The 27,577-nt window shown below is 33.7% G+C and overlaps 1 protein-coding gene across 3 annotated transcripts in view; it reads right to left on the bottom strand.

The window, feature by feature from the left end:
• Positions 1 to 27,577, bottom strand: part of CSMD3 (CUB and Sushi multiple domains 3) — a 1,143,082-nt gene that overhangs the window by 633,736 nt on the left and 481,769 nt on the right. For all 3 annotated transcript variants that reach the window (XM_026495547.4, XM_026495546.4, XM_026495545.4), the window contains one exon: positions 20,911 to 20,998. In XM_026495547.4, coding sequence (XP_026351332.2) covers positions 20,911 to 20,998 — 88 coding nt within the window. The remainder of the gene's footprint in view (positions 1 to 20,910; positions 20,999 to 27,577) is intronic.

Genomic DNA, 27,577 nt, shown 5'->3' on the forward strand with positions numbered 1-27,577 from the left:
AATAACTAAAAATCTTACTTTTATCTTGATATTTATTTCTTTTCATTTTTTTCCTGAAGTATAGGAGATAAATCCTTGCCACTGTTTGCTTTTTTGGTTTTTTTTCTCTTTTTCCCCTTTTTCTCACATCTTATATTCAACATTCACTAGATCAAGTATTGTTTCTTGACTGAGCATCACTTTTTAACAAATGTTTAATCCTAGACTGGCACAGCGTTTTTACATTTCATGTGAAGTATCATACAGATCTATAACTGTCTTATAAAGTAAGAGAAAAGCACATAATAGGATAATGATATTATTTGATGGAAAAATTACAAGGAATAAATCAGCAAATAGTGTTTTTGAAGGTTAGTAGTAAAAAGGGGTTAAGTTATTCAGAAAAATCACAATATACACAACACTTCAGTGACAAAATAAAATTTATTTAAAAATATGAAAACTGTTGTACTGTGATAAAAGTGTTTTATGAGACAAAGTGCTAAAACTGTAAATAACAAATTTTTCAAATAGTATTAATTGAAAACTATAACAGATGTGGCACCAGTTTTGTTGCTATGCTCATAGAAAAGAAAGTGGTTGATGCAATTAGAAATCAGAATCTGATTATATAATCCCTGAAAACCAAAACGCAAAATAAAACTAGTGTCAAAAGTAAGGTCTAAAAAGTTTTAATGCCATGGTGTTAGGTTGGTAAATTTCCTAATCATTTCCACCACATGCTGTTTTGTAGCTCACATGAGAGCATATCCATAAAATGTGTCTTGCATAGGCAGTGTTATAAGGTACGGCAAAGTTTAACACCACATTTTTGGCACATTAGCTCTAACTGTACCCATTGCTATTCCACTCCTCTTCCCCACATCCCTGCACTCATATTAGCTATGAACTAAGCAACGCAATGAGGCTAACCCTATTTGCTTGAATTTTTCAGAGCTTACGTTGTTATCAAACTTTGACATATATATGTATTTTTTAATACTGGTAACCAGTTATTGCAAAAAGCCCCCCAAAGGACTATGACCTTCTGTTTAAGATTAGCTGTTATAGAGGAATAAACCAACTGAAGTAGAGGTTTAAATAAAATCAAATCTACCTCAGAGTAAGAACACATTCCAGAGGCATAGATGAAGTGAACCTGGAATACACACTGTTATAAACTATCCAAGTTGATGGAGTTTTCAGTTTTTTAAATCATAGAACAATTAATATTTTAATATTAATTAGGCATTCTAGTTTACAAAGCCCTTTTCTGTATAAAATCCCATTTAATCTACTCTTGTAGCAGTTATCAATGTCATTTATTCTCTAGCCAAAGAAATAAACAGATGCAAGAGTAATCCACAGGGAACCTTGTGGGTGATATTTAAAGTGCAAGACTAACACACAATGCAACTATCTCATTGTGAACCATTTAATGCTCTTATAGACTGAAAAGGCCACTTAGATTGAACACTGACTACCCACATATAATATTTGTATCTTAAATCCTACATGGAGATGCTGACAATAATAAATTAGTGCAAATACAAGTAATGCAAATTTGGCATATTAAGTTGCTACTGCCATGTTAAGCCTATAATATAAAATAAACACAATTTTACACATTCAGTTTTAGTAACATTATGGCCTACTGAGGAAAATTTCGAGCAGATTGGATTAGATTATCTCTAGGCACATTCTATCTGTAACATTTCATGAATCAATCTGCTTTTTATTAAAGTAAAATGCCACAACAAATACACCTCAAAGACTTCATTGTGTTTTCATGTAGTTGTGCTTCTTTAATGACTGAAGAGTGTTTATCTTTGAAGTGAGGTGTGTTTAATTTTTAAATCGTTCTCATTTAATATAGTGACTGTGCTATAATGCAGTTCCTCTAATATGTATATCATGAAAATTATATTATCCTGATTAAAATAACTTTGCAATTAATGTCTCCATTTACAGGGAAAATACCTTTCCAGTAAAAAACGAAAACTAAAACCAAAATTAAGAAATTGTGCTTTCATAAATGTTCGCCAAGTCTCACTGTCACCTTTCTGAGTCCAAAATAGAAACTGGAGAGTGACACAGAAAAGACCAGATCCCTCTGTGGTTTATTTCCCAGCTATAAAATTCAGAAAAAAGGTAAAACTAAATATCATAATAAAATACAAATAATTATATAAAATATTATCAAGTAGTGTATGACAATAAATAATATAATTCAAAATTTGGCTATGGAATTCTTTTAACTTTAAAAGAAAAATAAGTCCCAAGCATTCTCCTAGAGTATGACATACAATGAATGGTTCAAAGTTTTCATTGCAGCTCTGCTACTTAATACAATAAATCTTCCCATGAGTGTTAAGAAAGGCATGGTCCTGTTTTTACCATCTTTTCACTAGCTCTCCATCAACTATGAGGTCACCTGGAGCAAAAGGCAAAAAATTAGAGAAATAGAGTGTACCAAACTCTGATTCTCCGAATTGCAAATCAGAGAAGAGCTCTATATAATGATTTGTGTGCGAGTAGAAATGGGTAACTGCTACCTTAAAGTGATAAACTGCATTTGAGAATGGAGAGTAATAAAATCATATTATTTTATATATTTTAAAGAATTCCAAATTCTCTCATGGTCAGACTGGTTCCCACAATGTCACACTATGTGAGTTCCAAGAGTATGAACTAGTGAGGGGTTAAAAACAGTTTTGCCCTTGGAGTAGAAAGTTTGAAGCTAAGGAAAATCTAAAAATCACCACCACAGACAGCGGACAGGTATACAGAGTTATGCTAAAGGGCTGGGCAGAATGGTAGAGACATTTTATGAATCACAGGGATACAAGCTGAAGCCTGTAAACTCAAAGGGAAAAATTATGTCTTATTCTCCCTTTTATCTCCTACATCTGGGGTTTAACCCAGTGTCTGCTACTTAAGTACGCAGGAGATATCTGCTGAGTGAAAGAAACACTAGGATAGGGTGGTTGGGTGGCTTAGTCAGTTAAGCGTCTGCCTTTGGCTCAGGTCACGATCCCAGGCTCCTGGGATGGCGCCCCACATGGGGCTCCTTGCTCAGCAGGGAGTCTGGTTCTCCCTCTGCCTGCTGCTCCCTCTGCTTGTGCTCTCTCTCTCTCCATGAAATAAATAAATAAAATCTTTGGGGGAAAGAAAAAAAAAAGGATAAGTCATACTAGTTTAGATGAAGATCCAGGAGAGATTTGCTGATTTGCTCGCATTCTTCAGTACAGTTACAAATATCATATTGTCCGTCTGGACTCTGACAATGGATGGAGAGTACTTCTTCATGCAACAGGTCTTACTAAAGTACAAAATAAACTGCCAGTGTGCATTTTGTTGTACGTTTTTTCCTGCCCTCTTTTGTCAGATAAAATTGCAGTTCCCAAACTGTGTTGAGCATGTCAGTTTAGTGCAGTGGTGGCTGCAGTGTACTTCAAATTTTTGAAGGAAATACAGACATTCATAATGCATCATATAAGCCACTAGATTGAGAGAGTTCATAGTTTCAACATTAGATCACTGTATTTCTCTCAATGACATCATATCTTTGTGAAGCTGGATTTTCAGTGGCTGTTGTAATAAAAAGCAGTTACCGCATCATTTCACTGTGAAACAGGAAATGAGAGGGATGATATCCGATCTGATCCAAGGTTTGAGAAGTCGAGGAATGCACAACAGGGCTAGGTTGTTAGAACATAAATTTGTAAGAAAATGGAAGTGTTCAATATTTCTTTGGGTCTGGGAATGGGAACTTCTTGTGCTATTATAGATCTATTTATTTTTGTAAAGAGGTGTTTTTCAAAGTGTGTCTGGAGCCATTGACATTGTAATCCCAGGGGGCTGGATCTTGTTATATATTCAGACATCTATACCATACTTCCTGCGTCTGAAGGTAAAGCTCAGTAAATTGAATTTTTATACTGAAATTTTTAGATGATTCCATTAAGTCAAGAAGACTGAGAACGAACAACTTACATCTGAAACTAACATTACACTATACGTTAACCGGAATTTAAATAAAAACTTTAAAAAAGTTTTAAAAAATTTAATATGGATTAAGTAAATCTAGCAATAAAGCAAGCACTTGGTCTGAATATGTTTTAGATATGCTAGGTATTATTAGAAATCATAAAAAGCTCTATAGATGTTACATACTGCTTTCTGGCTGAAGTGTGGGATCCTTGGGATAGAAAACCAGGGTCACTCATGATCTGGTTGCTTCCTACCTCTTTCACCTTGTCTTCCACAATCTGTGCACCCGTTTCCACCCTGGCAACCTATCTGACTGACCCCTCCCCCACATACATAGCAAACCATCCTTCCAGACACCCATTTATTCACCCAATTCTTTACAAACACTTTTTTCACCTTTTTAAAATGTACAATTTACTGGGTTTTAGTATATTCACTAAGTGACACAACATCACTACTATCTAATTTCAGAATATTTTTATTACTGAAATTCTATTTTTAGTATGAAACCCCATACCTGTTAACAGTCACTCCCCTCATAGGTGGCCAGCCCACCAAGTGAGCTCACAATGGAGTCAAAGGAGTCACAGGTACTTGCAACTGGAAGCCCTTGGGTGAGCAGGATGGGAATCTTGAGTCTGTATGGGTTGGGGGAGGAGATACCTGTAGGGCAATTGCTTATTCTGTGACACATGACTTCAACCTCCTTCTCACAAATCTGTCTCTGTTTCTGATCTCTTCTGATAACCATTTGAATGTCCCACAGAAAGACCACAAATTCAAAGTATCCCAAACTGAACTGGTCTTCTCCCTGAAACTTGTTCCTCTTCGGTTATTTCCAATCTTAGTGCATAATACTATCATCAACTTAGTCATTTAGGACAGAAACTTACCACATTTCCAAATATGTATTCATTAATCTATTCAATATATATTGAGTGTTTACACAGGAGTTACAACCTCAAATGTTCAACAATCAAAGCCAAAAATTTGATCATGAATAGGTATCTGCTTGATTAAAGCCATTTATATTCTAAGAGAATGTTTTTATTATTTTTTAAAGATTTATTTACTTTAGAGAGAGACAGCATGCAAGTGGGGGGAGGGAATGAGGAAGAGGGAGAAAGAGAATCCTCAAGCTGACTCCCCAGTGCGCATGGAGCCTAACATGGGACTCCATCCCAGAACCCTGAGATCATTACCTGTATATTAGATATATTTAACTGATTGTATTTATCACAGTGTATTATAATTTTTTAATTCCATTTTTCCATATACAATTGAAAACTCCCTTTTCAACTCTGGGTCTGTAGCAGCTGGCTATGAAGATGGGGGCACAGGCAACTTTTCAGTTACTACTTTCATTTCTTTTGGGTATATTCCCAGAAGTACAATTGCTGGATCATATGGTAGCTCTATTTTTAATTTTTTGAGGATCCTCCATAACTGTTTTCCATAGTAACTTCTCCAATTTATGTTCCAAACAAAAGTGCACAAGAGTTCCCTTTTTTCCACATCCGGGCTAGCATTTGTTATCTCTTATCTTTTTGATGATGGCCATTCTAACAGATGTGAGTTTATATTTCATTGTGATTTTAATTTTCCCCAATGCTTAGTGATATTGAGTATGTTAGTAATCTTTTCATTTACCTGTTGGCCATCTGTGTATCTTCTTTGGAGAAATGTCTATTTGGGTCCTTTGCCTATATATATATATTTTTAGATTGACTGATTGACAGAGAGAGAGAGAGAGACAGCGAGAGAGGGAACACAAGCATGGGGAGTGGGAGAGGGAGAAGCAGGCTTCCCCCCGCGTAGGGAGCCCGATGCGGGGCTCCATCCCAGAATCCTGGGATCATAACCTGAGCCAAAGGCAGACGCTTAATGACTGAGCCACCCAGGCACCACACTTTGCCTATTTTTTTAAACTGGATGATTATTATCATTATTTTTGCCATTTAGTTGTATGACTTCTTTATGCATTTTGGGTATTTGCCACTTATGAGATATATGGTTTGCAAATATTTTTCCCCCATTTCATGGCTCATCTTTCCACTTTATTGTTCGTTTCCTTTGCTGTAGTTTGATGGTGTGAGATTTAAAAAAATCATCGCCAAGACCTACATCAAGGAGCTTCATTCCTATGATTTCTTCCAGGAATTCTGTGATTTCAGGTCTAACATTTAAGTCCTTAATCAAATATGAGTTAATATTTGTGAGTGGTGTAAGATATAGGCCCAATTTCATTCTTTGATATGTGACTATCCAATTATCCAGGCATCATTTATTGAAGAGGCTGCCTTTTCTCCACTTAGTATTCTTCGTTCCCTTGTCAAATGCTTGGTTTATTTCTGGGCCTCAATTCTGTTTCATTGGTCTATTTGTCTGTTTGTATGCCAGTACCACAGTGCTTTGATGACTGTATCTATAAAATATAGCTTGAAATCAGGAAGTGTGATAACTCTTGCTTTGTTCTTCTTTCTCAGAATGTCTTTGGCTATTTAAAGGTCTTTTGTGGCTCCATATAAATTTTAGGAGTGTTTTTCCCACTTCTGTAAAAAACATCATTAGAATCTTGTTTTAAAAGCATTTTATCTTTCTTTCTTTATTTTTATTTGCATCTAGCTGACACACAATGTTACATTAATTTCAGATGTACAACATAGTGTGCTTCAACAACTCTGTATATTTTACTTACCACAAGTGTAACTAACTTTATCATATGACAGTATTATAATACCATTGACTATACTCCCTATGCTGTACATTTTATTCCCATGAATTTTTCATTCTGTAACTAGAAGTCTGTATCTCCCACTCCCCTTCACCCATTTTTCCCATTCCCCCTTCTCCCCTCTACCAACCAACAGTTTGTTCTCTGTATTTGTAAGTCTGATACCTTTTGTTTGTGTTTATATTTGTTTTGTATTTTTCTTTAGATTCCACATATAAGTGAGATCATATGTTACTTGTCTTTCTCAGTCTGATTTATTTCACTTAGCATAATACACTTTAGGTCCATCCAGGTTGTTGCAAATGACACAAACTCATCCTTTTTCATTGCTGCTTAACATTCCTCTGTGAGTGTCTGTGTATGTGTGCTCACACACACACATTTGTGTGTATACATATATTCCACATTTTTATCCTTTCCTCTACTTATGGAACACTTGGGTTGCTTCCGTATCTTGACTAGTGTAATAATGCTGCAATAAACATAGGGGTGCTTATATCTTTTTGAATTAGTGCTTTCATATTCTTTGGATAAATACCCAGTAGTGAAATTATTGGATTATATAGCATTTCGATTTTTAATTTCTTGGAGAACCTCCATATTGTTTCCCACTGTGGCTGCACCAATTTATATTTCCGCCAACAGTGCACAAGGGTTAGTTTTTCTTCACATACTTGTCAACACTTGTTACTTCTTGCCTTTTTTATTTTAGTCATTCTGACAGGTGTAAGGTGAGAGCTCACTGTGATTTTGATGTGAATATCCCTGATGACTACTGATGTTGAGCATTTTCTCATGTGTCTGTCGGCCATTTGCATGTTTTCTTTGAAAAAAATGTCTATTCAGGTCGTCTGCTCATTTTTAATCAGATTATTTGTTTTATTGTTGCTGAGCTGTATAAACTCTTTATGTATCATGGATATTAATCTATTTTCAGACATACGTTCCGTAAATATCTTCTTTCATTCAATAAGTTGCCTTTTCGTTTTGTTGATGGTTTCCTTTGCTGTGCAGCAGCTTTCTGTTTTGATGTCATCCCTATAGTTTATTTTTACTTTTGTTTTACTGGCCTTAGAAGACACATGTAGAAAAATTCTGCTATGACTGATGTCAGAGAAATTATCACCTATGTTCTCTTCTAGGATTTTTATGGTTTCAGGTCTCACACTTATGTCTTTACTCCATTTTGAGTTTATTTTTGTGGTGGTGTTAGAAAATAGCCCAGATTCATTCTTTTGCATGTAGTTGTCCAGTTTTCTCAGAACCATTTACTGAAGAGGCAGTCTTTTTCTCATTGTATAGTCTTGCCTCCTTTGTCATAAATTAATTGACCAAATAAGTTCATCTCTGGGCTCCCTATTTTGTTCCATCAATCCATGTGTCTATTTTGTTCCAGTACCATACTGTTTTGAATACTACAGCATTGTAGTATATCCTGAAATCTGGAATTGTGACACTTCCAGCTTTGCCTTTCTTTCTTAACATTGTTTTGGCTATTTGGGGTCTTTTGTGATTTCATTTAAATTTTAGTATTATTTGTTCTAGTTATTTGAAAAATACTGTTGGTATTTTGGTAGGGATTGAACTGAATGTGTAGATTTCTTTACACAGTATGGACATTTTAACATTAGTTTTTCCAATCCATGAACATGGAACATCTTCCCATTCATTTGTTGTCTTCAATTTCTTTCACCAATGTTTTACAGTTTTCAGAATACAGTTCCTTTACCTCCTTGGTTAAGTTTATTCCTAGGAATTGTATTTTTTTTTTTTTTGGTGAAATTGCAAATGGAATTCTTTTCTTAATTTCTCTTTCTGATACTTATTAGTGTATAAAAATGCAACTAATTTCTGAATATTAATTTTGTTTCCTACAACTTAATTCACTCATTACTTCTAATAGTTTTGTGGTGGAGTCTTTAACATTTTCTGTGTATATCATCATGTCATCTGCAAAGTGACAGTTTAACTGCTTCCTTGCCAATATAGATGTGTTTTGTTTCTTTTTCTTGTCTGATTGGTGTGGCCAGTACTTCTAGTGAATAGAAGTGGTAAGAGTGGACATCCTTGTCTTCTTCTTGATATTAGAGGAAAAGCTCTGTTTTTTACCACTGAGAATTTTTCATATATGGTGTTTATTATGTTGAGGTAGGTTACCTCTAAACCTACTCTGTTCAAAGTTTTTTTTCACGAGCAGACGTTGAATTTTGATGCTTTTTCTGTACCTACTGAGATGACCCTATGATTTTTTTCCTTTCATTCAGGTAGTGTGATGTCATCACATTGATTGATCTGTATAGGTTTCACCATTCTTGCATCCCAGGGATAAATAAATTTTTATCATGGTGAATGGTCCTATTAATGCTGCAGAATTTGGTGTGCAAGCATTTCATTGAGAATTTTTGCATCTATATTCATTGGGGATATTGACTTATATTGGATTCAGGATATTGCTGGCCTCACGAAATGAAGTTGTATATGTCCCCTCCTTCAATTTTTGGGAAAAGTTTGAGAAACACCAGTGTTAATTCTTCTTTAAATGTTTGGCAAAATTCACCAGTAAAGCCATCTAGTTCTGGGTTTTTCTTGTTGTTGGGAGATTTTTGATTACTGATTCAATCTCCTTACTAGTAATAGGTCTATTTAGATGTTCTACTTCTTCCTGATTCAGTCTTGGTAAGTTGTATGTTCCTTAGAATTTTCTATTTCTTTTAGGTTTTCTGGTTCATTGGCTTATAATTATTCATAGTAAGTAGCTTCTTATAATCCTTTGAATTTCTTTATTATCAACTGTAATGTCCTCTTTTTCAGTAATAATTTTGTTGGTTTGTGTCCTCTCTCCTTTCTTACCTTGGTTAGTCTAGCTGAGGACTTGCCAGTTTTATCTTTTCAAAGAACTAACTCCTAGTTTGATTAATCTTTTCTACTATTTTTCTGTTTTCTATTTTATTTATTTCTGCTCTCATTTTTACTATTTCCTTTCTTCTTCTAATTTTGGGCTAAGTGTGTCCTTCGTTTTCTAGTTCCTTAAGGTGGATGGTTTCATTGTATATTTGGGACCTTTCTTGATTCTCCATGTAGGCATTTATTGCAAGAACTTCCCTCTTAGAACTGTTTTTGCTGTATCTCATAAGTTGTGGAATGTTATTTTCCAGTTTTGTTTTTGTCACAGAAGTTTTTAATTCCTCCTATAAATTTTTCTTTTATTTTATTTGACAAAGAGAGAAAGACAGTGAGAGAGCACAAGCAGAGGAGCAGCAGAGAGATAGGGAGAAGTGGGCTCTCCACCAAGCAGGTAGCCCAATGCAGGGCTTGATACCAGTACCCTGGGATCATGACCTGAGCCAAAGGCAGGCACTTAACCAACTGAGTCACCCAGATGCTCCTCTTCCTGTAACTTCTTATTTGATTAATTGGTTGTTCAGGAGAGTGTTGTTTAATTTCCATGTGTTTGTGAATTTTCCATTTTTCTCATTATTGATTTCTAGTTTTGTGTCATTGTGGTCAGCAAAGATTTCTGGCATGATTTCAATCTTCTTGAATTTGCTATGACTTGTTTTGTGACCTAACATATGGTCTATCCTAGAAAACATTCCATGTTCACTTAAGAAGTATATGTATTCTTCATTGGATAGAATGTTCTGTATATGTCTGTTAGGTCCATTTCCTCTACAGTGTTGTCAAATCCACTGTTTCCTTATTGATTCTCTGTCTGGTTGCTGTATCCATTGTTAAGAATGGGATTTTAAAGTCTTTATTATATTGTATTACTATCTATTTCTCCTTTGAGCTATGTTACTTTTTGTTTTATATATACCTAAGTAGTCCAATTTGTAAATATTTACAATTGTTATACATTCTTGATGTACTGAGTCATTTATCATCAATGTTTGTTTTTAAGGTTAAAGTGAGTCTCACAGGAAGCATATTGTTGGCTGTTTTTTTAATCTGTTCAGCCATTTCTATGACTTATAATTGAAGAATTTAATCCATTTATATTTAATGTAATTATGGATAGGTAAGGACATACTATTGTCATTTTGTTTTCTGCTTGTTTTGTAGATCTATTGTTCCTTGTTTCTTATCCTACTGTCTTTTTTGTGTGTTTTGATGTCTTTTGTTATCTACATGCTCTGACTTCTTGCTCATGCTCTTTTATGTAATTACTGCAGGACATCCCCTTGTGGTTACCATCAGGCTTACATAAAATATCTAAAACTTATAACACCTTATTTTAAACAATAACAACTTACCTTCAAAACTCCAATAGAATTCATAAACTTTACACTTTTTCTTCCCCTCCCCCCACATTTTAGGTTGATGCTGTTATAATTTACATGTTTTTTTTTTAAATTATTATGTAACTAATAACAGATTATTCCAGTGATGCTTATTTTTACTATGTCCATTTTTTTAACTTTTAAACTGAAATTTTAAGTGAATTATGCACCACTATTACTACATTGCAGAATCTATAACCATACATTAAACATCACCACTGAGATTTTTATTACCTTTATATGTATGACTACAACTTTAACATTTTTTCATTAATTTCTCTGATCACATAACCTAAGAGTAGGACTTCAAACTCACCATAAAACTAAATGACTTACAGGCAGAAGTTGCTAACACAGAAATATTCCTGTATGCACATAATCAGTATTTTTATAATCACCGAGGAAATTATAAGAAAATCCTTGGAGAAGTAAGATATCTTATGGGACATGCTATGATTTGCCTACCATTTTGTGTGCTAATCTCCAAGGTGAGACTCTTAACAGCTGTGTTTTGAAATCCTAAAAGCCTTTTTTCTAATTTGAAACGTCTATGGAGCATAACAGGCTTTCAAAGGGAAAAATGCTGCCAAAAAGATATAGAAACTGCCAGTGATTTTTATGCTGAAAAATAAATTAAAAATTTAAATGTCTCTTAAAATGATAACCAAATGTCTGGGAAAGCTCAGCTTCTGGAATCCTTACCTTACACAGACTTTCCTTCTGTAGGAAAGGCCTTGTCTGATACCTTCTCTTTAAAGCAATGTCACTAGACAGGGACAGGAATTTGCCTCCTCTTCGAGAACAAAGAAAAATTTTGGCTCCAAAATTTGGGTTTTTATTTGGACTATTAAAACACTGGTATAGCTTAGTAATGAAACAGCGGGGTACATGCTTCTCATCTGATAATATTAAAACACTACTATTGTCAAGAAAAGCTGACAAACATGATGAGAATCTATTACACTTTTGAATGTGGACCCACCTTCATCTGTTCTCCTAAAATGAGCTTTCTAAATATCCTAGTATATTCACTTGTATGTCTTACTTTGGTAATTGCAAAGAGATCACTAATAAATAGGAGCTCCCAGAAGTGTTCCATCTATTCCCACAAAAATCTTCTAAAGAATAGACTACACTGTGGCACTTCCTTCCTTACCACACAGCTATTCCCTATTGTTTTGAAAAATTTTTAAGATTTTATTCTTAGGTAATCTCTACATGCAGTGTGGGGCTTGAACTCACAACCCTGAGGTCAAGAGTCATACACACCTCCAACTGAGCCAGCCAGGCACTCCTCCTAATATTTTGTACTCTGATTTTTTGCATCATCTCTTAAGTTACCAATGACTACTCCATCCCTAAATTAATTTTCTCTGTTCTCATTTCCCTCAACTCTTCTGTCACTATTGTAATCTCTTTTTTGGTTTTACTAGCTAAGGAGGATCTTGGTTTCTCTGAGTCTAGTCATTCTACCACCTATCCACTTTTTTCTCGAATCCACTTTCTCCTCCCTTTCCCTAAAAAAAAAAAGCTTTGCTCCATGTTCCTTATTCAAAACTCTCCTCTTCTACTATATATTCTGCTTTAGGAATATCACTACCTCTTGAAGGCTTCGATAATCATGACTTTCCCTTTTTTTTTTTGTTTTTTAGGTCTTTATTATTTTCATTCTTCAGAGACACAGATCTTTATTTTCAACTTTTTAGAAACTGAACTGGTCTTTCCTCTAAAACAAGCATACATTATTACAAGAGAAAGAGTATGGAATTTGGAATTCAATGAACTTAATTTTAAATCTTGTTACTCTTTTTACTTGACTTGGAGAAGCTATTTATTCTCCCCAAAGATCTGTTTCCTCTTTAATAAAAACAGAATGACATAAAATTTTACTGTTATAGCAAAGGACTAAATATCTAACAGTTATAAAATTGCCTGGTAAAGTACCCAGACTAAAGTAGAGCTCAATAAATGCCCAGATACCTTTCTCCTCCTCATTTTAGTATGATTTTTCCAATGCATTCAAATTTCAAAATCTTTATTCTTTCCCCAAATTCTGCAACCCTTTGATTCTACTTCTTCAATCTTATTAATTGATTCCTTTCAATTCTCATTGTCTCCATCTTACTTAACACCCTTAAAATTTCTCATCTGGACAATAGCAATGGTTTCCTATTCTATTTACAAGATGTATTACACTTAGTTTTTCAGGTAAAGATTTTTATTGCATAGCTACTGCTATATTACCCGCCATCAAAAAACTTGTATCTCTAGGGTGCCTGGGTGGCTCAGTCAGTTAAGCATACTACTCCTGATTTTGGCTCAGGTCATGATCTCAGGGTCATGAGATCAACCCCTCTGTTGGGCTCCATGCTGGTCACAGAGACTGCTTGGAATTCAGTCTTTCTCTCTCTCCCCTCCCTATCTCCCAACATACTCTCTCTCTTTCTCACTAAAAGAACAAAAAAATTGAATCTCTTCATAGCTCATGGAATTGAGAAGTGATATAATATCAATTATCATATACAGAAATACCATAGCTTGAAAGCACTTTCACAACTATTATTCAGTTGCTTGTTAAAACATTATACACGTTGGGGTGCCTGGGTGGCTCAGTCGGTTAAGTGTCAGACTCTTGGTTTTGGCTCAAGTCCTGAGCCTGCATCGAGCTCCATAGTGAGGAGTCTGCTCGTCCCTCTCCGTCTGCTCCTCCCCTCTGCTCTCACACTCTATCTCAAATACATAAATAAAAAATCTTTTAAAAAAATATACATGGCATATACCTATTTTACTAATGAGTAAACCTGTATGCCAGAAGTTTGTGCACTTAGCCGTAATAAAGGTAGGCCTGAACCCAGAGCTTATGGCTTGCAATTTGATGCTTTTTTCCTTTTGTTTATACATTTGCATTCTAGCATTTAAGTTCCTTCTTAATACAGTCCAAACCTAACTTTCTGACATTATATTTTCAATTCTGCCATATTGTGTTACAGGAATGCTAGACGTGTCACTTACAGAAAATAGATCATTTTAGTTATGTGAAGTGTATTTTTAAAAAGAGATTTTTAAAAAAGCTACTATTCTCTTAAAATAACCAGTTGCTTAAGGCAAACTGTTCTTCCAAACGCCTCTACCCTTTATCAGCTCAGCAATACAGCACATGTTATTCTAGTATGTGATCCTGCCAATCTTTTCCTATAAGAATCCTGTCCATTCTTCAAATGGATTTTTATCTTCTTTATTTTCCCATAATTTATATCCAGGTTCTCTTGGCTCATATGACTTGAACGATGTTCAGTTGTGTGCTTTCTCATACCACCATACTGGAATTTATTCTATTTCTTGAAAGCAGATACCACATTATTTTTTTTTCATCACCAAGCCAAAAATAGTTTAGATGCTTAAGAAAAGGCTGCTGAGTAAGCCTGCACTGCAACCTTCCTCTCATATTATGTTTTAAGACTAATGCAATTAAGACTTGTATTGTTGTCCATATGGAAGGAAGTTTCTGGCATCTTTGAGAAGATTCTTTAAAAGACATATTACCTAGGTCTGAGAACAGAGTATGGAAGCATAAATGTTCTATTGTTTCTTGGAGCCCAGATTGCTCAGAACAATATTACCATATTAAAACTAGCTCCTATAAAAAACAAAAAAGTATATTTTAAGCTGTATAAATATGCAGAACAAATAGTGAGGCTACAGTTTTAAAAGTTACATCAATTGTGTTATTTAAGCTAACAGGATATTTAGAAAAATGTGATTTACAAAAATACTCAACATGGGTAGGCAGTCTAAAAAGAAAATAAATAACACAAATAACAAGCTTTAGCACTTACACTATGCACACCTTCTGAGGAACTTAGCATTTTATCTATACTTGCCTATTCTCATTGTCTCCTCATTACTGGAGGGGAAAAACAAGCTGTTTTTGCTATGTTATGATGAAAGCACCAAAAAGAAAAGGTGATGCAAGAAATAGAGGCCACAAATAATTTAAATTGTGTTAATCTTTCACTGAAGTACAGTTTAAAGTATACATATTTAGAAATACATTAAAATATTCCAACTAGAAAATAATTTTTGATGAATAAAACTATTTATAGATAAGGCAAGTATCTTGGCCTATGCAATGTGGGAATACTTGATGTATACTAAATCTATAAAAATGAGATTTCATGTATAAAATGGCACTTTTTGAAAAATTAAATTATAATAAAATGAAATATTAAGAACACTTTCTAGTGTCATCATTAATGATTAAAAAAACACATAAAAGCAGAATTCAATGTCAGATCTGTCAGATTTTCCAAACGCTGCATTCGAATACTCAGATGTAGTGTTCCGTAACTTTCATAGTAGAACACTGTTTTATTGAGTATATGTGATTTTTATTAAATAAAATTCCATTATTATAATGGAAATGCTATGTGACCTAGAAAAAGTGGAACAAGTGATCTGACCTTAATATGAGATGGATTATACCAATGAAATAGTGAGAGTAAGAGAAAAAATAAGAAATAAAACACAAGAAGAGATATCTGAATAATAATCTTTTTTGTTTAAACAATATGGAAAATATAAGAGACAGGCAAGAAATTTGGAGTAGAAAAAAGGAGGAAAAGATCTATCAAACCACTGATAAACCAAACATAAAAACAAAAGAAAGGACTTCCATGTGCTGCAGATTATGCTAGCATTTTCTTTATAAAAGGCTCTTTGTAGAATTATTAACTATACTCAATTGCATTCCTCCATAGTCAATCCATAAGGAAGTTGTGTTGATTCTATTTCCAAGGATATTCTATGCCCAATACTCTTCATTTCAATTAAAACCTTCCTTGAGAGTTTCAGTTCAAGACCATGAATCAAGAAGATCCTGAACTCACCTCCTCCCAAGGACGCACTGAGTCTTCAGCTACATATGACAGTTACCTCTTTAAAAAAACAACAACAACAAACCTAAAGGCTGGCTAAGTGACCACTACACATCATGCAAACAAGAAATCCATGTCAAAGAGGGTATGAGAAGTTGGGACACAATCTCACAATAAATCCTACCCCTGATGGAGCAACTCACAACTGGGAATAAACTCAAAACCCAGAGATTTTCACTGAGGATCAAAGAATTTGAACCTCACATCAGGCACCCCATTTTTAACACATGTGCTTGAGAGATGAGGCCCTCCAAAACATCTAACTTTGAAAACCAATGGGGCTTGCATCCTGAGACCCGCAAGATTTTAACAATATGAGAGGTAGCTCTTAAAGGTCACAAGTGCTCAGATTCACCTGCCCCCAGGCCCATTCAGAGGCAGCTACTGGTGACTAGACTTAAAGTGATGAAGGCTCACTTACTTTATTGAAGTATCAGCCTCGGGAGCAGGCATCTAATTTAACACATACATCTAGAAATTTGCTGGAATACCCTCCTGGACGGAGACTGGCAAGTGCCATCTTCACACTCTCCTTTTGCTGTGCTCCAGAGCACTAGTATTTCTCAGAAGGGAGCTTTTACAGGCATCTGGCACCCTGACTTTTGTGGTTATCATCCAGGAGACACTCTTAACTGCCTGGCTCTGGAGGCTAAGGGAGCTTGCATTTCTGGTCCCACAACACTCTAATAGTGCCACCCAGAAAGCAGTTTACACCCCTGTCTGGCACCCCTATACTGTGACTACTGCCAGGGGACATCTCTACATTGCCTGGCTCTTATGGCAAGTGGGACTTATATTTGTGGGTCCCACAGGACTACAGCCAATGGAGAAAGGGTTCCTAAATAGCTACCACCCCAAGGCACAGCAAGAGACAGTAGAAACAGGTCTTTCTGTGAAGGAGACCAATTCGCTAACCATCATGACTGTAAACTGAGGAGCTTGATATTAACTTAACACACATTTTGGGGCCAACTATAATTCTTTCCAGAAACTTTGGAGGTCAGATGTAATCTTTGCACTCACCCCCAGCCATGCTCCAGGGCACTAGAGTCTCCTAGAGGGGAGCTTTACATACATTCGGAGCCCTGTTTTTTTATTTTTGGTATCTGGGTTTTTGTGGCTACCACCAAGGGTACACTCCTTGATTTCCTGGCTCCCTGGTGGCTAAGGTGGAGGGTGGTTTCATTAATGGGTCCATAGGATTGCGGGAGACAAACATTTCTTGGCAGGCTATAGCCCCAGGCACTGTGCAAACAGTGGACTGAGGCACAACCCCTAGTCCTTCTATAAAGGAGGCTTTTTTACCTTTTTTGGAGCTATGGCCTGAGGGGAGGGCTTCGGGTTTGGCCCACATCTGCTGGTCTGTAGAACTGCTCTCAGGGAACACAGGCTATGGACACCATCTTGATAAAAAGCTTTCAACAAAGCAGGTATAAAGGAAGCCATATAGGACAAGCCCAAAACTAATATGACATTCAACATTGAAAAGATGAAAGTGTTTCCTCTAGGACCAGGAACAAGACAAGGATGCCCACTCTTGCCACTTTTATTTATCATAGTATTGGAAGTCCTAGACAGAGCAGTTAGGCAAAAAAGATATAAAGGGCGTACAAATTGATAGGAAGAAGTAAAACTGTCACTATTTGCAGATGGCATAAAATCATATATAGAAAACCCTAAATATGTCATTAACAAACTGTTAGACTAATAAACAGTTTCAGTAATTTTGTAGGATACACTAATAACAAACTATCAGAAAGACAAATAGAGAAAACAATTCCATTTATAATCGCATCAAAAAAATAGCTAGAAATAAATTTAACCAAGGATGTGAAAGACCTGTATATTGAAAACTACCAGACACTGATGAAAGAAACAAAGACTACAGAACGCCACCATTATTCTTCTGCTTTATGTAATCTGATGATCCGGATCTATTACTTATCTGAAGTGTCTCTTCATGCTATTTCAATTTTTTTCAACCTGTCACTCCAATGAAATCATTCGTGTCTATAATCTTCATGCTGTCAAATTTAAGAGACAGTCTTCTGTCCTCTTATTCTCAGTTTTTCAATAGCATCCAACACTCCTCAACCTCTTTTCAAGAACTTCCTGCTTTTGTTTCATTCCTATTCCTCTCGCCACTCACGAGCATGATTTGATAGCTCCTTGTATTCCATCAAATCATCAGATAGCATCGATCTTTGGGACTATGTCATACATTGTCTCATCTTTGTATGAAGTCTAAATAATGTCATCTATCATGCTGCTTTAATATGTTTTATAATATGTACATGCTGATAGTTGGTGATTACCTCTGAATTTCAGATCTGTTCAACTACAAATTTAATATATCTATGTGGAAATCTCTAAGTTATTTAAAGTTTAAAATCTCAAAAGTGAACTCTTCATTTTTCTCCTCAAAACTCTGGACTTCCACACTTAATTTTTTTCTTTAAGATTTTATTTGTTTGACAGAGAGAGAGAGCACAAGCAAGGAGAGGGACAGAGGGAGACGGAGAATCAGAGTCCCCACTGAGCAGGGAGCCAACGTGGGGCTCAATTCCAAACTTTGGGATCATGACCTGAACCAAAGGCAGATGCTTAACTGACTGAGCCAGCCAGGTGTCCCCACACTTAATGAAATATTATCATTCATTCCAGTCTCATGATATTTAAGCCCAGAAAATTAAGGATTATCTTTTATTTTTCTTACTTTCCACATCAAACTGTCATTGGATACTAAAAACTGTATATCTTTCTTGAGTTTGTCTAGTTCACTGACATCACCATAGCTCAAGTCTCCATCATCTTACACCCAGACCACTCCAGTCATCTTCTAACTAAAACTTCTGTTTTCTTCACTACATCTATCAAAAATATAAAGCATGATCTACTGAAAATATAAATGAGATCACACCACTCTTTTACAATTCTTTGTAGTTTCCTATTATTTGTAGGTGAGTTAAATAGCCTAGGAGTGACTATGGTGAACCAGAGAAACCTTGCTCACCCTAATGGGAACAGGCATTAACTGGTTCCAGTAGATGTTTCCATGAAGGTACATTAGTTTCACCTGCCAGATCTAACAAGGAAATACAAAAATCTTTTTGAGTGTGTGCGTGTGTGTGTGTGTGTGTGTGTGTGTGTGTGTAACCTCCTAATTTTTAAATGTTGGCTCTCATTTTTTCAAAACACTGTGAGCTTAAAATATATCATCAGTCCAGATTAGACTGAAGGGCTGCCAATTTGCTTCCTCAGCAGAAGAGACTTGGTTTTTCCTTATCGCCTCAACTTCATTCTATGCTTTTCTCTCATTTACATTCTATAATTTAGACTCAATGATCTTTGTTTTCCTAGAATAGCTCATTAAGCTCCTCCTCAATGTGGGGCTCTTTCTTACAGTATAGATGCATAAAATTCTGGTATCAGTGAGAGTGGGACCTTCTCAAAATGTGTGGGATCCCCCCTGATAGTTTTATTCTCTTACAGTTTTTTTTTTAATTACTGCATTTTTTTATTTCACAGTACTGTCCTAAATTTGTAATTACAGCTGCATGTGACATTTAACTGTCTTTTCTGCCATTAAATTCTGAGAACTATAGGGGCTGTGTACTATGTCTGCTTTTGTGTGTTTTATTTGTTCCTAGTATAGGACCAGGAACATAACAGGCAAACAATATATGTAGATAATGAATACATAAATGTTCACTGGATTTCTCTTCCTCTCGATATCACATTCTGATCATCCTCTAAGACCTAGCTCAATGTTAACCTCCTATGACCCTTTCTCCCAGCCTCCAAAAATGCCATACCTCCTCTGTGTGTTTGTAACATCTCACACATTCTTAATGATTTTGTTTTAGTCTGTGAACTTCTTTTTTTAAGGATTTATTTATTTGAGAGAGAGAGAGAAAGAGAATGCGCAGGAGGGAAAGGCAGAGGGAGAGAGAGAATCTCAAGCAAAGATTGTCCACTGAATGAATTACATTCTGTAATTCTTTTTTTAAAAATTACAACTGTATTTATGTTGTAATCATACTATTTTTTCTTCCTCTCCATGTATAGCAAAATGTAACTTTAAGTCATCTTGAAAGATCCATGAGGACAAAATTTCCATAGGTCTCTATTGTATGAACGATCTACCCACTCCCTCCCAGCAGGATATTCTTTAGTCCTTTATATAAATAATATAAAGAAGTAAAAATTGTAAATGTGCATTAGGTGTAAGTATAATCATTATCAATAATTTTATTAAAAATTTATATATCATGGATACTTTGTAAAAACAAGTATTTGTGAATGTTAGTTAAATTATCAGTTAATATTTTACAGCATTCTTGGTATTTATAAAATGCTACAATAATCAGAGGTCTACTAAAATTTCAAGATTTTTAAAAAATACTGTTTCATAGTTATGCAAATTAATGCCTACCACAGTATACTACATGTATTCTCTTGGTTGTTAAACTTAATTTTGGATTAAAAAAAAATACTAATTTTAAGATCCAGATACAACATATTCAGTTATGTCTACTTCTGTAAAATACTTATGTTTGTAGAACATTTGCAGGAAGGTTTCACAGGCAGTACCTCATTTGAAACTCACCATTAGATGTGTTAAATTTGATTTGCATGTTACAGAACAGGAAACTCAGGCAGACAGGATTCAGTTACTTACTTAAGATCAGACAACTTTTAAGCAGAATTTGAATTCTAACTCAAGTCTTTCAAATCCAAAGCCCATGATTTTTCACTTACTATATAATATGACAAGAAATTGATTGTTTAAAATCCAGAAAAGTATCCTAATAAAATTGGTATGTTAAACACTTTAAACTAATGAAATATTAATAGTAACAAATAAATAAAATCTAGCTGCTATTATTTTAAATCACCCAGTCTTCATTCCCATATTATTAGTTATTTTTAAATTTTAAGTTAAAATAAACTTTGACAAAATAACGAAATAAACAATACAAAATATTACCTAAAATCTGATCCAACTCTCTTTCCATTTTCTGGTTCTCCTGGATCTGGGCATAGATTGGAAGCTGTTTTAATACCTCCCTCATTTACTGTAACAGAAGGGAAGAAAAAAAAAAGAATCAAAACTTGATTAGAAAATCAAGAAAAATGTTAGCTGAAAAATTTACATAAAATATATTCTTGTATTTTTATAATCACTATAGTTTAAATGTAGAAAGGTTAAATATAATTTTATAACTCAGTAATAAAGACAAAGCATTTTTGCTATTAGTGGACCTGTAAGTTCAACGTTCATCTTCAATGACATGCTATTCTGAGTATTAACACATTAACAGTTAACACTTCATTTATAATTACTACCAAACTGCAAAATCTCTGAAAATGCATTCCCAGGGTATCAGTGCCAGAGTTTCCATTAATTATTGGCAGTAAAGCAGTCACTACCAGTTATGACAGTGTCATCTGGGTACCTATTATTTTTAAAGTACCAATGGAAAAACAAGACCCTATGGGAAAAGCTTAAGATTGTTAGCACTTCGTATTTGGCATATAATGAAGTAGTGTGCTCTGCCAGCGTTAAAGTAAGACTATGGTTCTAATTACCAAACATGTCAATGAATTATGATATAATGTTGAAAACCTAAATAATGGCTTTTCCGCCTAGGAATATACATGATTATGTTTTACTTGCCACTGTACACATTTTCAGCAGTTTCTCTAGAACACTCAATTAATGAAAGATTTATTAATATTTTCGATGAATGTGATCACAGTGGGTAAGTAAATCCCCAAGACAGATATCTTAATGGGAAGATTTTTAAACCTGATAGTTCTAATATACGTGAGTGATATTATTTCATAAATTCAATCTCTTAATGAACTGGAGAATAACTGCTATTTTGCTCTTCATCAACTTATCTGCTTTTTGAGAAAAGAATTGTACCTGATCAGAGATTCCACAGAGAAAAAAATCTAAACTTTGTAATGTTTCTCAACCTATACTGTGGATCTGACCCACTTATGGAACTTTCTTTAAAGAATGAAGATGTGTATTTCTACCTCTAGATATTCTAACGCAATTACTCTAGGGCAGGACCCTGGGCATCAGTTCTGTGTTTGTATTTCAGTAACCCTTAAGGTGACTCTAAGGTAAAGTCAATGTTGAGAACTGCTGGATCCCTGCATCATTTAGTTGAGATTGATAAATATGTTCAAACTGATTTATCAGATAACAAGGTAACTATCAGATAATGTCCCAACAGTCATAATTCTGGTAAAATCACATTTTCAATTAGATATGAAATTTTGCATTTATGCCCTTCATTCTATAAAAAATCACTTTCCTAAATATCCCCAACTAATACCCTTCTTGACAATTTTATCATATTATTCACCAATCTCTGCAAAATATATGATAGTTTTTCTTTTCTTGGTCTGCTTACTTGTTATTTCATTCTTCTTTACCTTTCTGGGTTGTTTTATTTTGTTTTGTTTTTGGCCCATTCTCTTACTTTTGACTACTCTAACAGTGGACAAATTCAAAGGCATTGGCCTATAGTTCTCCACATTTTATACTTTCCTCATGGCTTGAAGAAATTACCTATTTGCTAACAAGTTCCAATGTATCCTTTTGTCATTGTTTCCAAGGTCCATTCTTGCTCCTTCAATGATCTACTACTAAGTAATCCCACCAAAATTCCCATTGTTATCTCATGTGCACGCTCAGATCCAAAGTAATCATTGATGCTTTTGTGCACACTCCATTATCATTCACCTCCAATCCATCCTGAGTCCTAGAGGAGGACTAAACTTCCTCAAACACTGTTTTTATTACTGTACAAATCTCCTATGATTTGAGATTTCTACTATATCACTTGTATTTTCCACCAGTCCATAACTCAAGTCCAACGTGTTCTTCATTGTTCTGCAGTTTTACTAGGAAGCCATGTTCACCCCTGCTTTATTTGTACTTTCTCCTGTCTTCATGTTTTCTCTTTCTTCCTCCTTAGCTATCAAAATTCTAACTAATTTTCAAGACTCAGTTCAAATCCCACTTTTTGCAAAATACAATCTCTACTTTCACCATAGTATTCTAATCCCTCATGTTACATAACATGGGAAATTTTATATTTAGTTTTAAAATTCTTTATCATATTATAAATTAGTAGTTTCATATCCTTTAGTCATATGTACAAAGAGATTATATACTTGATAAAGATAAGAGAAAAACATAATTATTTTAATATACTCACAATGCCTAGGTAGGGCTTAATAACTCCTCAGTAAAAATATCCTCATCATATAACAATAATACCTGGGATACTGTTTTCAATGAATCAAGCACTTTCTATGGGAAGCACTCTCTTTCCTATTTTAAAATGGCTTTTGAAAATGTTGTAGTTTATGTTATTTAAATGTAATTTTTTTGACATGGAATAGAGATAAAGAAAAGAAGTAGCTTGACTTGAGCTTACCTACTTTATTACAATGTAACACAGATTATGGGTTAAAATAGAACTGATCTGTGAATATATTAGAAAATAAAAATTTAAAAATCATTTTTTCCCATTTTATCATCATTATTAGCTCAAAAAGTAAACCCGTGGTTAATATGAATTTTAACAATAGCTAATGCTTAACACGGTACTATGTGTCAGGAACTACTCTACATCATTTACACGTATCAACTTCGTAACAATCTAAAAGGAGCTACTATTATTATACTTCCTACAGATGAGGAAACTAAGGCATGAAGAGGTTAAAAACGTTTCCAAAGTCACACTGTTAGTTAGTACCTTAGTCTAGGGTTCAAACCTTGGCAGACTGATTCAAAAAATTCTACTCTTGAACTCTAAGCTCTCCATTATGTCCAGAAAGCTCAGCAAGAAAAAATGACATCACTAATTACAATTCAACACTCTTTACAAAATGTTTTATGTTAAAATTCAGAGCATATCTATAATTTTTACCATTTTCAATTAATTCTAGTCCTTACAGTTTTGTTAAATTATTTTTTGTCTATTGGAAGTGTCCTTTAAACCACTGTTTTTGGATATCTGCAACAGATATCTTGGGAAAGACTTTCCAATTTAAACTGTAAAGATAAGGGGGAGAGATTCTGCATCATACATGTATTTAACATTCCTTGAAAATAGTTAAAATTAAAAAAATAAAGAACAAAGTGTGCAATACCTTATTTCTCTGAAATATGAATATTTCAAAACTGCCAATAGCTAGTGATACCAAGACATTCAAATGAAGTTAGTAGTATTCATTCAATAGTTGCTTTTGCTACATAATGACAGTTAAGCAATTGAACAGATTTATCACTTTTACGTCTTTAAAGTTGAATAGTAGTAACTTTCAGAGTGGTAAGAACATGAGTGTTCTTTAAATGTTTAATTACATAGACTGGGTGCTGCCTCTTGAAAAGAGCATCACTATGGAGAACACTGTTTTTGCTCTGATCTCTAAGGATATTTATTATGCCCATTATTATCATTAATGCAACATGAGTTCCTTGACCCACAAAGAAGTGGACAAAAGAGGGGAGGTACAGGATTTTAAAAACAAATGAATTGTAATTTCTTATAACACTGAAGTTATAGGCTTATGGGTTTATATGGGTTTATAAATATGCTAGAGGATCTTAATTAATTTACCATATTATTACATGTTCTAGCTTGAAAACATTATAAACTTAGTCAACATAAAGATATAATAACTATGTGTCAGGAAATATTCATCTTTTACATGTATCAACTCATTTAATCTTCACAACAATCTTAAGGGTAGTTTATAATAAGCAAGTTTTCTGAGGTTTCTGATTGTATATGGCAGATAATTTACTCTAAAAATAAAAGCAAGTCGATTCTAAAAAGAAGTCTCCTCCACATTACCTGACCCAGCTGATTACATTGCCACCTTTCTTAGACTCTTTTACATTAGATTTTAAATTTTTATTCCACCTTATGAAATACAGTGTTTTGGATCTTGTTCTGAACTCAAACATCATGGATGTAAACAGAGTGTTATTTTATACTATATATTCTACAAAGAACTGCCTCTTAATGCATTTAGCTTCCCAATAAAATGTTGGATCCTTGCCGCTGAGATTGTATTTTATTTGCTCTTTTACCTTCTTAGTCTAGCATGGTGTTGCCTTGGAGAAGTAGCTCAAATAGAATTGTAGAATGAATAACATGAAATAAATAAAAGTATGGATTCGAAGATAAAATAAAATCGAAAAAAAATTCATTATGAGAAGCTCACGGTTTCTTCATAATTCTACCTTAATATTGTAGAAGACCCTAGTAGAAAAGTTGGCAAAACTACCAGTTCACTAGGTTCAACATTTTAAAATATTTTTAAAAATGTTTTTATCTTTAAAACTTAAGAAAAAAAACTACTTTTTCCCTTTTATTGACAAATCCACACTTTTTGATGAAAAACAACAAGGGATGAATAGAGGCTTTTAGAGGTCAGGTATTAAAGCTGGAAAAAGAATAAAAATTAGCATTTAAAAAACCAAATGCTCCCCATGAACACTGCTGCAGCTTCCCAGATCCCTTAATAATTTGTTTCCTAGTTAAACTTTAAAGGTGCTACTGTGGGAAGACATGCTTTGGCAACATGTATAGTTCATATCCTCCTCGCTTATGCTCACTTCTGGCAGTTCCACTAACAGAATTGACTGTACTTTTCAAAAAACACAAGGTATTTTTGTTTCTGTTTTTTCATTTGAAAGGTTTATATAAGAATTATATCCTTTTAAAATTATTTGGCCCAGGTTGAATAAATATCAGAGAAAAGAAGACTCAAATGCTTACTTATTAATAGATAAATAATAATGATAAAAATTAAAACATAATCCTTTTCTATAAACAACCATAGAGAATGTACTTTTGAAACTATGAAATATTTGAAAAAATGTAGTGAAATGAAATTTAATATAATGCTGATTTATTTTGTGACTATTAAGAAATTGGCAATACGTAATTTGTTTTTGTGATTATTTACATTAAAAAATAAAAATAAAAAAGCACAAGAATATCTTTTATCTTTTACATAACATGTAATGGATAAATGAAAATTATGTTTTAAAATTATGAAGTAAATTAACATTTTATGCTTCATGTTTAACTTTTTTTGCCTCATTAACTTTTCTCCTGACAATTTTAAATAAAATATTCTTTAAATAAAATATTTTTAAAAGAATTAGTTTTTTTGCCTACCGGATACACTGTCATGTCTAAATTCCTTTCTTGTTGACCCCCATAACCCCTATGCAAGAGCAATGAAAATAATAAATATGTCCACTGAGGCAATATACCAAATATAGAGAGTTACATACATTTTAATGCCTTGATAAATCTTAGCTATTTTAGTACAAATAGCCCGAATTTCCCAGGACATCTGAAAACTCGAAGCATGTAGCATATAAAATAACATTTATATAGCTAAAATGAGCCAAAGGGTGAACCAGCATAGTTTATAATTCTACTTAGAGTTCCAAAAATAGATATATTGGCTAGACAAAATATTAGAAAAAAAGGTAGTAAACCTAATATTTAAGTTTGCAAAGATATAACTTTTATTTCATATTGACATAATGAAATTTGGTATGTCAGGATATTCGTCTGACAAATTGTTTTCTGTTCATATTTTCTTTTATAGGAAGAATATCCTTCCAAAATGTATCAAATAATTTATATATGAGAAAATTTCTGTAACACTAGTTATTTTCCCTAAACACAGACAGATGTGTTTTTAATCCCCAAAATATAACAAGAAATCATAATTATATAGCTAAGTACTTTGAAATGAACTGTTTAGTGCTTTGCAAAACGTAACCAAATTTGATCAATGATTTCCTACTGATATCTGCTACTTCTGGCTTAGGATTTTCAAATCTAACAAAATGTAAAATCACATTTTAAAATTATGACATTTTAAAATGTTTGATAACATATAGGCTCTGAGGGTTTTTTTTTATAATTGATGTAATTGCTCAATTTCTGACATTTACCATTATATATACAAGTCAATAATCATGAAGATAAAATCCTTTTCTGATATAATCATAATGAATAATCTTTGTAAAAGAAATAGCTATAAATTCATTTCATCAAATCATCTGGAATTGAATAAAAATAATAATGCTAAAAATATATTCCTGTTAAAAATAACATGCTATTTATAATAATCTTATTAACTATCAATATATCACTTTAGAAGTCAGATGTTGTGTCATTAATGGTTTCTTTCCATATTTATTATATATATATATATATATATATATATATATATATATATATATAAAGAGCAATAAGCTAGAAAATTCCTACAAACTGCTATTGATTTCTAATACAAATAGCATAGCTCTCCTAAAAATTTTATGTTTTTTTACAACAGTATATATGAATGCTCTAATTCAGTGATTCTTAATTTGAGATTCAAGGATGAACTTCAGATGACCTATAAAACCTTGAATATTAAGCAAAACTGTGTACTGGGGGAGCACATAAATATGTGTATTTCAGGCCATTTTGTTATTTTCAAGAGAAAACAAAAATTAATTCTATAGTTAACTAATTTACAAAAGACTTGACTTAAAGGGTATGGATAAGTTAATTCAAATTGAGAACACATTTTTTTCCTAAATAAAA

The sequence above is a fragment of the Ursus arctos genome, unplaced genomic scaffold (genome assembly GCF_023065955.2).
Source record: "Ursus arctos isolate Adak ecotype North America unplaced genomic scaffold, UrsArc2.0 scaffold_6, whole genome shotgun sequence".
NCBI classification, from domain to species: Eukaryota; Metazoa; Chordata; class Mammalia; order Carnivora; family Ursidae; genus Ursus; species Ursus arctos.